General features: G+C 42.5%; 1 protein-coding gene across 3 annotated transcripts in view; it reads left to right on the forward strand.

The window, feature by feature from the left end:
• LOC121886673 (caskin-2-like) overlaps positions 1 to 9,130 on the forward strand; it is a 65,429-nt gene extending 56,299 nt beyond the window's left edge. For all 3 annotated transcript variants that reach the window (XM_042396862.1, XM_042396863.1, XM_042396864.1), the window contains 7 exons: positions 2,646 to 2,719; positions 2,797 to 2,907; positions 3,224 to 3,325; positions 3,527 to 3,665; positions 4,577 to 6,808; positions 6,916 to 7,153; positions 7,698 to 9,130. In XM_042396862.1, coding sequence (XP_042252796.1) covers positions 2,646 to 2,719; positions 2,797 to 2,907; positions 3,224 to 3,325; positions 3,527 to 3,665; positions 4,577 to 6,808; positions 6,916 to 7,153; positions 7,698 to 7,794 — 2,993 coding nt within the window. In that variant the 3' untranslated portion in view covers positions 7,795 to 9,130. The remainder of the gene's footprint in view (positions 1 to 2,645; positions 2,720 to 2,796; positions 2,908 to 3,223; positions 3,326 to 3,526; positions 3,666 to 4,576; positions 6,809 to 6,915; positions 7,154 to 7,697) is intronic.
• Positions 9,131 to 10,234: the final 1,104 nt, after the last annotated feature.

Raw genomic sequence — 10,234 nt, forward strand, 5'->3', positions numbered from 1 at the left:
AGTGACATGCTAGACAGAGCCATGGATCTCTGGTGACCTCAGGCTGAATGGGAAGGAGGGTTAAAGTGAAGGAGAGGAGAAATGAGGAGTGGGAGGGAGGGGTCAGAGGGAGGAGACGGGAGCAAAACATATTTGCTAAATGAAGAAGAAAGAGGGAGAAAGAAGAAAAAGAGCGAATTGAAGAAATGTCTGCACTGTATGAGTGATAGGCAGAAGGAAGGATGAAGTGCCAAACATCAGGAGCTCTGTCGTTCTCATTCCTCATGAAGGGTAAGAGTGATTTGACAGGATGTTGGATGTTTTGTCATGGCTGTGGGGGATAAAGCTTTTATTCACATTTCATATCATCTTTGTTGATAGATGTGATCAGAGAAGTCTACTCATTTAAGTATTGATGTGTTTGTTTGTTGAGACAATAAGGAGACAGAGAGAGATGAAACCAGGGACTCCTGTAGGGATTTAATTTTATTTTTAACTGGTGGATTACCTACAAGAATGTTACCAAAAGCTACTGTTCTGAGCTAGAATGAAGACTGTTCAAGGAGAAAAAATGTAACATCAGTCCTAATTTTGCTGTGTTTTTTCTTCTCTCCTGATATTCAGATGGAAAAAAATTGTCTGTTAGCTGCAAAAATGACTTTTTAAAGGATTTTATCCATACCTCTATTGATATATGATATTGACACAAGTCAAATGTTATCTTTTGTAGTGTATCATCCCCTTGTTATGTTCTCTCTTTCGGGTTTTGTAAAGAGCAGAGTGCTTCTCGACCCAACAGTTTCCATCCATGAGTCTTGCCCAGAGGCCAAATACCTCTTCACTAGGTGCTGTTTTACTCCCTTGGGTGACCGAGCAGGGCCCCTGACCTCCACAACAAAGTAGAGAAAAATAGAACCTGAAAAAGAGAGGGTGAATTTAAAATACTGAAAGACAAGGAACAAAGAAAGTATGAAGTCCTGCTGGGACATCAGGTCCCCCAAGGTAGATTAAAAAACTGAGGTTCTTTGACCGCAGTGCATCAAAACTTTTGAAGTGACTTAAAGGAATACTGTAGTTCAAAGAAGCAATAAACTTATAATAGACTTAATTCTTTACAAGAGATGAATGAAAAGATTGATACCAACCTCTTTTTCAGTGTAGCTGGAGTCAGGACGTGGTTAGCTTAGCTTAGCATAACAGCTAGTCTGCTCTGTTAAAAGTTCTTGATTACTCTTACCTTGTATCTTGTTTGTTTTATCAACTCACAAACAGATCTGTAAAAACAACACTTTATGGTTTTTGGTGGAATATTCCTACTGGAACTATTTTTCTGATGAAACAGTTTATCCATTCACCCGGTACATTTACAGTGTGCATGATTGTGGGTTCGGTTGCTGGATGTGGCCGATGAGCACAGGTTTTAGGATAAGTATCCGTAAAATCAGAATGGTCTTAAACATGGGAACCACAGGGTGATGACAAGACTCCAGGAAATCACTGCACTCCAAGAAATCACTGCACCCGGCTATCATTCACCAAGAAGTAGTTCCAGCATGTAATTCTCCCTAGTATGTCCTGTTTTATTTCATTTTGGTTGATTTCTTGCTGTGTCGTGTTTGTCTATTTTATTAATCTATCTGTTTCAATTTTGCATGTATAAATTTTAAAAAAAAGCTAGTACAACAAATTTTTACATTCCTGGAAAAAGACAGGAAAAAGATTGGAAAAAGATACAGTTGATACTGTGAATTAGTGAGCTTTAGAGGTGTTGTTAGATGTGTATTTTTAGCTTAGAGCTAGCAGTCTCGCCCTGCTTCCAGTTTTTATGCTAAGCTAGGCTAATCACCTCCCAACTCCAGCTTCATACTTAACGCACAGATATGAGGGAGGTATCCATCTTCTCATATAACTCAAAGAACAAATAAGCATATACCTCAAACTTTGACCTGTACCTTTATTCAAGGACCTGCAGCTAAAAATATCTGTCGTGCTTTACTTCGCTCCTTTAAAGGTCAGTTCACTCAAATTACAAAAGAACATATTTCTTTGCCACCACAATAAAAACGAGTTTTATGTGTGTGTTCAGAAAGATGCTTTACAGATAAAGGTTATTGCAAATGGTAATAATTAAAAGGTAGATGGGTCCTGTCAGGAAAGATGACTAAACAAGCAGAAAGAGAACGGGAGAATGATCAAAACGTTCACCTCGGGCAAACTAAAGGCAAAGATGGAGTAAATGGAAGGAAAGGTGCATTCCTCAGAGATCTGGGGTAATGTGTCATGACTAAAAGATAGATGAGTCATGAGTGTGTTCAGTGGGCTTTCAGATCAGGTAGATAACACATCTTCACACACCTGGAGAGACCCAACAACCCCCCCCTCCTCTGTCACCCGAACAGCTGCATGGAGAAAACTGATTCAACATGAGTTACTGAGTTTGACATGATTGAGTTTAATGCAGACTGTACTAGCTATAATTTATGTTATTTTTTGCATTTTTTCCATATGACGCACACGTTTGGTTATGTTCTGTCTTTGTCTGGGTATGTCTTCGTTTCTTTGCTAATAGTGCTTTCTTGTTTCAGTCAGAGTGCGCTGACTGGCAGCCACTCACAATAAAGCGTGGCAGAGGTTGTCCTTTACGATTGATAATGTGTGTTTTCTAGGTGGTTCCCGTCGGCAGGTCAGCGGCACTCCTCAGAAAGGCTTTGTGAGGCCCGAACACCTAATGGAGGGCAAGGTGAGTTGAGGGGTAGTTGTGTGTGTGTGTGTGTTTAAGAGAGAGGCCCCATAAATATTCTTCCTCTCTGTTCTTAGGACTCTGAGGCCATCTACCAGTGGTTGTGTGAGTTCCAATTGGAGCAATACACATCCAACTTCATCAATGCAGGATATGATGTACCCACCATCAGCAGGATGACCCCCGAGGTATGTGTGTGTTTTTAGTATTTAGAATAAAGAAGTCATTGCCAAATACATTTAATACATTTGTTATTACCCTAAAGCGAGTGAAATTACCAGCTGCTGTTCATTGGAATTCTTTAAGTTACAGTCTACTCTGTTGGTTATGTGGTAGAACTCACCACTTTTAATGTTTTACTAAGTACAATAAATCTAGTTTGGACAACACTATTCAAATATCCATCAGAAATAGGTCATGTATTGGTTACAGATTCTTTGTTTTAAAGTGAATGTCCTCCCACAATGTTGTATTAACTGGCTCACATGTGTTTATGTTCTTCAGGACCTGACAGCCATCGGAGTGACCAAACCAGGCCACCGTAAGAAGATCTCAATGGAGATTGGCAAGCTGAGCATCCCTGAATGGCTTCCTGATTACATTCCTGTGAGAAATGTTCTACTTACATTGTAACATCCATGAAATGCAGCTATTTACTGATTTATTGTATTGTAGCTTTTGAACCACTGGTGTCAGTCAGGTGATTGATACTGCTACCGCAAACCAGCAACACACAAAATCCAAGGGGATTCTGACTAACTGCATCTGTTCCTCTGTCTCTGTCCATGTGTGTTTGTTGCTGCTCAGTCGGATCTGGCGGAGTGGCTGAGTGTGATTGGACTGCCTCAGTACCACAAGAGATTATGTGACAATGGCTACGACTCCATCACTATTGTCAAAGACATCACCTGGGAGGACCTGCAGGAGATAGGCATCACCAAACTAGGTGAGAGATTAGACTGGGTCTGAGCCACAAGTAGACACTGAAATATTTTAAGGATGTAGACAATTCTACAGTATTCCTAATGATTTCAGTGACTCCCTGACCTTTTGTTTACTCCCACTGTCAGGCCAAAATCTGCTCTTGACCAGCATTTGGCAAGATTTCTCAAAAATTAAAAGTCAGGTTTTGCTGTGGATGTTTATTGAAGTGATTCAATTTCAGACAGTTTTTCTCTTCAACTTTGCAAATAAGATATCTCATAAACCCTTGTGGCTTTTAACAAACTTTACATTTCACTCATTGTTTTATTGGGTGCTATGTAGGAGGCAATAGTAAGACTTAAACTGTCTTGTTTTCAGAATTTAATTGATTTCCATCTTACTTTGATAAAAAATCAAATAAAAAAGTCAAAGAGGGAAGTACATTAAATCAAGTCATGTAACTTTTTAGTGAAGAAATACAATTTTCCTCTCAGGAATGAAAAGTTGAATTTGGGTTTACATAGAAAACAATTGTTCAGGTGTTTTGCACGTCATATGTTGCTGCCGGATAAACATTTCAATGGCTTTATTACAAAAGCAGAAAACAAGAAGTATGTTTGACTAAAAAACTCAAGTCCACCTAACAGATTTTTCTAGCTCTGCCAATTTGGGCATGAGGAAGACCATGAGATTTGGTTTAAAGCTCAAAAAAAGAGAGTAAGTAGAGTTTTTGATTTTTTTTTTTCTGGAAAACTCTAACAGGCCTCTTTAAAGCAACTGACTCAAGAGAATCTTGGGAAATGAAGGAAAATTCAGTGTCATCCTTTAATTTCCTCCACAGTTGCCACTGTTGAGCAAAGTTACCTCAACAGGCTTTAAACTATTGTGTGTATTGTAATCAGTAGATTATAATGACTGCTATCTGTGTTTCAGGCCATCAGAAGAAGCTGATGTTAGCAGTGAAGAGACTTTGTGACCTGCAGCGTTCTCGTAACCATGGCGACAGAGCCGGAGGCGGGACTCTTCGCCGGAAGCCCCCTGCCGCTCTGGAGCTGGTGGCCATTGAACACACACCAACACACAATGTGCACCCTCACATGCGCTCTGACGCACCGTCTGACGACTGCTGCCCCTCCCCTCGCACCCCTAGGGCCCTGCTCTCCTTCCAGGACAGCGAGCTGAGTGCTGAGCTGCAGAGTGCTATGATGGGCAGGGCGGGAGGAGGAGCCGCGGAGGTGTTCTGCATCAGGGGCGTGGCCTCTGCTGCAGCTATATCCGCCATGTCAGTCAGTCAGGAGAGTATAAGCATGCGGTCACGCGGCTCTGGGAATTCTGGGAACTCTGGAAATTCAAATTCAGGATTTTCTCAGGAGCACCAATCGGCGCTGCCTTCAGCCAGGACATCTAGCCGGTCTGAGGAGAGTCTGGGGAGTGGAGTTGGGGAGGAGGCCAAGCTTGGAGCAAGCAGTCCTGGAGGCAGAAGTAGACAGAGACCCACAGAGATATGGGAGCACCAGGGTCGGTCTTCTACCCCCAACAAACTCCCCTTCTCCCCCCTCACGCCTCCACTAACTCCCAGCAAGATGCCCCGCTTTGCCTACCCGGCCGTCCCACCCAAAGCCAAGCACTTCCAGTCCCCCAGCCGCCTCTATCAGCCTCAGCACCACCAGCCCTCCTCCCCTTCCTCTCCTTCAGCACAGCCCTCCCCCACACAGAAAGCCTTTAGTTACCTCCACGCCCAGGCAGGAGGTGCCAACGGGGCTCCACGGGTGCTCTCCAAGCCTCTGCCTGGAGCTGTCCCTCTGCTGGGACCCCGGCCTGGACATGGCCCAGCTGATGACGCCCACAGGGGAGCGCACAAGAAGCGCGCCCAGAGCCTGACTCGCTACGCTCTGTCTGACGGCGAGCCAGACGAAGACGAAGACCTCAATCCTTCCTGTACCTCTGCCTCCTCTGTAGCCATGCCCTCCTATGCCACCCTGTCACGCAGGCCAGGACGCGGGCATACGAGCGCCTCGGGGGCCCAACGCCACATCAACCGCAGCCACTCTTTCGCTGTGCGCTCCCGACGCAAAGGTCCACCCCCGCCTCCACCCAAGAGGATGAGCTCGGTGAGCGGCAGCCCAGTACTCCAATCAGGAAACGAGAAAGTAGCAGAGCCAGAGGTGAAGGGAGGTGTGGAGACGGAGAGCGTGGGCAGCGTGAGGAGCATTGCAGCCAGGCTGGAGGGAAGCGGAAGCAGCAGTAGTCCATCCAGAAGGATCGACATACCCCCAGTCTCACCTGTTTTCAGCCCTGTTTCCTCCCCGATTCTACCCGGGACTCCTCACATCGTCTTACAGCACTCCAAGCTTGTCCCCGTCCTTGGTGTGGGGGGCCTCAGGAGGACAGGAAATGAGAAAACGGAAGCAGACCCTGACAGACAAAGAGGTGGAAGTACTTCCTCTGAAGACAAAGGAAGAAAAAATGAAAGAATATCAAAGAGTGCTGCTGCTTCTCCAAAGCACGGCTCTGTTGACCACCTCCCTTTTGCCGAGGAAGGCAACCTCACCATCAAACAGCGGCCCAGGATAGCAGTTGTCAGTCAGGCAGACGCTGAAATCAAGGCTCCTCCAGAGGGTCCAGTCCAGACCCCGAACAGCCTGGAGCTCCCAGAGTTCAATCTGAAAGAGTCCGACACAGTTAAAAGAAGGCACAAACCCAAAGAGAAAGGCGCGTCAACACCTGAGGAGGCCTCCATCCCCAACAGAGACGACCACTCGCACACCAACAGCCACCACACGCACAACGATGTCAGTGCGCTGAGCGACGAGGACACTCAGAGAATTGTTTTCCAGAGAGTGGGCTCCATGGGAAAAGGCCTGAAGCCTCCAGTGTCCTGCAAACCTTCTAGTCCTCTCAGACAAGCCCCCAACAGCAGAGCAACAACCCCCCAAAAAATACAAGTTAATGCACAAACAGCCATTCCTAAACTAACCAGCGTACAGATTCACACGGTGTCACCGAAGCTGGGCGGCAGCATAAACACACAGACATGTATACCTAGTCCTAAACCTGTCAGACACTCACACACAGTGATGTCCAAACCAGAAAGTCCACAGAAAGCTGCAGGTTCGTCTGTAACAAGACTCCCTCAGCCTGAAAGCCCCTCAACATCAACAGCAGGTAACAGCTACCAAAAACCAAATGTTTTGTTTTCTTACTTTGGGCAAACTGCTTCAAAATACGGTTATCTTGAATGATGGCTTAATCCTTTGCCTTCCATCCCTCAGGATCAAACATCAGTGTGGTCCAGAGTGTTGCATTCACTGCTCCGTCCTCCCCAGCGCTGGCCTCTTGCTACCCCACCTCAGCACTACCGGGTCAGGCAGGGACAACAGGGGTAGCGCAGGCTGGTGCGGCCAATCTGGAGGTGCTGGCTCAAAAGAGGCTGGAGGAAACCAGTACATCACTGGAGGCTGCGCTTAAAGTGGTGGAGAACAAACTGGCACAGGGGAGCACTATGCAGAGGTAAGAATGACTGATCTATACTCACTACATGTTGGCAGGGAGCTTAACGAAAGCAAGAAACATGAGCAGACAGGTTTTAAACAAACCTGAACTCACAAGTGCTACAATTCTGGACTGGTGAGTACAAGCCCAGTTTAAGCACTGACATGCCCTACTTACCACAGTTTGCCTGTGCAATGAGGAATTATTCACTCTTTACCAAATAAAGAGGATTAGATCATCTGTTTAAATAAATGGCTTTTTTACAACCTGCCTAATCATCCAAACAATCGAGTTTCTTGCCCCATCAGATTTTTTTGCAGTGACGTTACACATTCTCAGATCTCAGCATTTAGTTTAGTCAGTACAATATTATCGTGACTGATAGAAATGACAGCCAAAACTACAATAATAAAATCCCAGTTGTAATAAACTTGAATTGTCCTTCTGATGTCAAATCAAGAGATTTCTTATGGGGATCAACAAAGTCCAACATGTTTTTCAGCACAGTTACAATCAGACTCTTTATCAACAGTGTTGTAACGTCATCCTGTCTGTTTGACAGCGGCAGCAGCACAGTGAAGGCAGCAGGGAATATTCTGGACGACATCGGAAACATGTTCGATGACCTGGCTGACCAGCTGGACGCCATGTTGGAGTGATGTCCCAAAACTCTGCCGCAGAGGGACGTAATACTTTTCTAAAGGGAGCAACAGATGAAAACTCAGCAGCCAGAAAACAGGAGATCAAGTTGAACCTTTGATGTGGGTAAGAACAGAGATGGTGGATGAATCAATAAGTGCACATTTGAGGATTTCCTGCACAACTTTTCCTCAGTATTGCCCAGTTTTTCAACGCGAGCACTTCGCCTTAGGACACACACCTGGGAATGTTATTGGAGCAACAACAAACAGTGGCTGCTAGATCAGCTTCCAGATGTGTGTGTATGTGTGTGTGTGTGTCAAGTTTATTATCACTAAAGGGAATGAGGGTCCATTTTATTCACGTTACCTGTAAATGTATAGATGGCACTGTGTGTGTGTGTGTGTTCAGGTGTAGTCAGATATCTTTATACTGAGTATATTTATACTTCTATATGTTTGTTTTTTAACAAATGGAGTTCCAATTGACTGATTCACTGTTAAAATCATTATTGTGTATATTAGAGTTACTGTGTTATATATATTTTGCTGCTTATTGTGTATAACATGGGGAAAATACTGTTTATTGTATTAAAAGCAGCATATTCCATATATATGTGCTAGATTTGATTTGAAATGTTTTTACCAAAGTCTTTTATCCTCTTCAGGAGTTACATTAAGATGTTTCTGTCAGCACCAAGTGGGGGAACACCAATTTTAAAAGCACTATTATCATCAGTAACAACACATGTTTATCAGGTGTGACTGCTGTGGAGTGAAGTTATTATTTAGAGACGATGGAGTTCAGTTTGGAGGGTTTTACTGCTCGCCTCAGGGTGCTATGAAGTCAACTTACTGTAAGAGTGCAGTTTGGGGACCTTCCCTTTCCAAAGAATGGGAAATGATTTTAAACATTTCAACAGTGGCCTGTTACAAAGCATTTTAAGTACAGTCAACTTCAAAGTGACTGAACATTGTAAGAGATTGTGTATCTATAGTGGAGTCTTGTTTTCTTCAAACTTTACAATGCACAGTACGGAGGCTCGAGTGTGCCACCGGAATAATTAAAGACTTACTGTGTTCATCAACTAATGAATGTATCAGTTTTACATTATAACTTTCTTAGGTATAAAACTCAAGTAAAAAGATAATAAAAAGGTCATTAAATGCAAATTAATAATCTCTTTGTTTGTCCTGTTTTTTAATATATTACTCATTTTTAAATCAGCTAACAAATAAATGGATGGCATTGAATGGGAACATAAATTGAATAAATAAAAGTTACATTTAAATGCCTTTTTCATTTATTTTGTGAATAATTATAAAATGTAATTATTAATTCCACATTTTAAGATAAATTAAGGAAATAGAATTAATTAATGTTAATTTAGTGATTTTTTTATCTTTTACATTGAGTTTTAGAATATACTGTTTAAATAAAATTTTAATTTTAGTTTATATTAAAATTTTAATTATAACTATTCTAAAAATGTAATTCATAATAGCTTCTTAAAGCTGGTCAAATTGATATATTTTTTATTTAAATAATTGTATATATAGTTATAATTTTTCCAGTGGCACACAGGCTTCGTAGCAGAGTCGGGGCCCGTCTCACAAAGCAGAGTTAGTGGGTTGGTCAGCTAACTGTGGGGTTAACACTGGGTTTCAGTCTCACAGAGATAGCAGGCGTTCGCCCTGAATTCAGTTGCCATGGTAACTGATGCTGCAGACTTAACCCACAAATAGTAAGTTTTGTTACAGTTTATGGATAAAAAAATAAATTATCTTAATCAACTGTGAGAAAAATGTAGTCTACAGTCTACAGAATGTCAGAGTAGACAAAATGTTGAATTCACATTTAAGTGACAAGTACAACAGACCGCAGAGTGACAGTTTTTAGTGCTTTGCTTAGTTTTTGTAACTTTTAATTGACCTAATCATTACTTAATACTGCTACACAGAAGACATTTCACAGCGGGATTATATGCGTATGATTGGCTGCCCGTTTCACATGCATAACCTCATAGTTGCATTGGTAAACCCAGAGCTAGCTGTTCACCAGCTTTGAGACTCCAGGTTCACCAGTGTTAGGTTACCTAATACCAGATACCTCAAAGAAAGCCTGAGTAAGTTGTTTCATGGTGACTCTCTCATATTAGTTTTTGTTTGACTTTTGTTACATTTGTCATACTGTATGTTTGTATTCTGACTCCTTTATGTTTGTTTACTGCACCTTATAGATTATTCACTGCACAAAAAAAATCTGCTTTTATCATTCATTAATCAGATTCCATTTTAAGTCATTGATTCATTGCCATACATCTACTGTGCAGTTGAATTCCTGTTTGTGAGCCATCCTCTTTCAACGAGGCCAGTAAGGAAAAGCCATTACCTACATGTTTAATCCTATATTTATCCTCAAAAATGCTCTCCCTGTTTTTTAAAAGCATCCATTAATTTC

The sequence above is a fragment of the Thunnus maccoyii genome, chromosome 20 (assembly GCF_910596095.1).
Source record: "Thunnus maccoyii chromosome 20, fThuMac1.1, whole genome shotgun sequence".
In the NCBI taxonomy this organism is placed as follows: Eukaryota; Metazoa; Chordata; class Actinopteri; order Scombriformes; family Scombridae; genus Thunnus; species Thunnus maccoyii.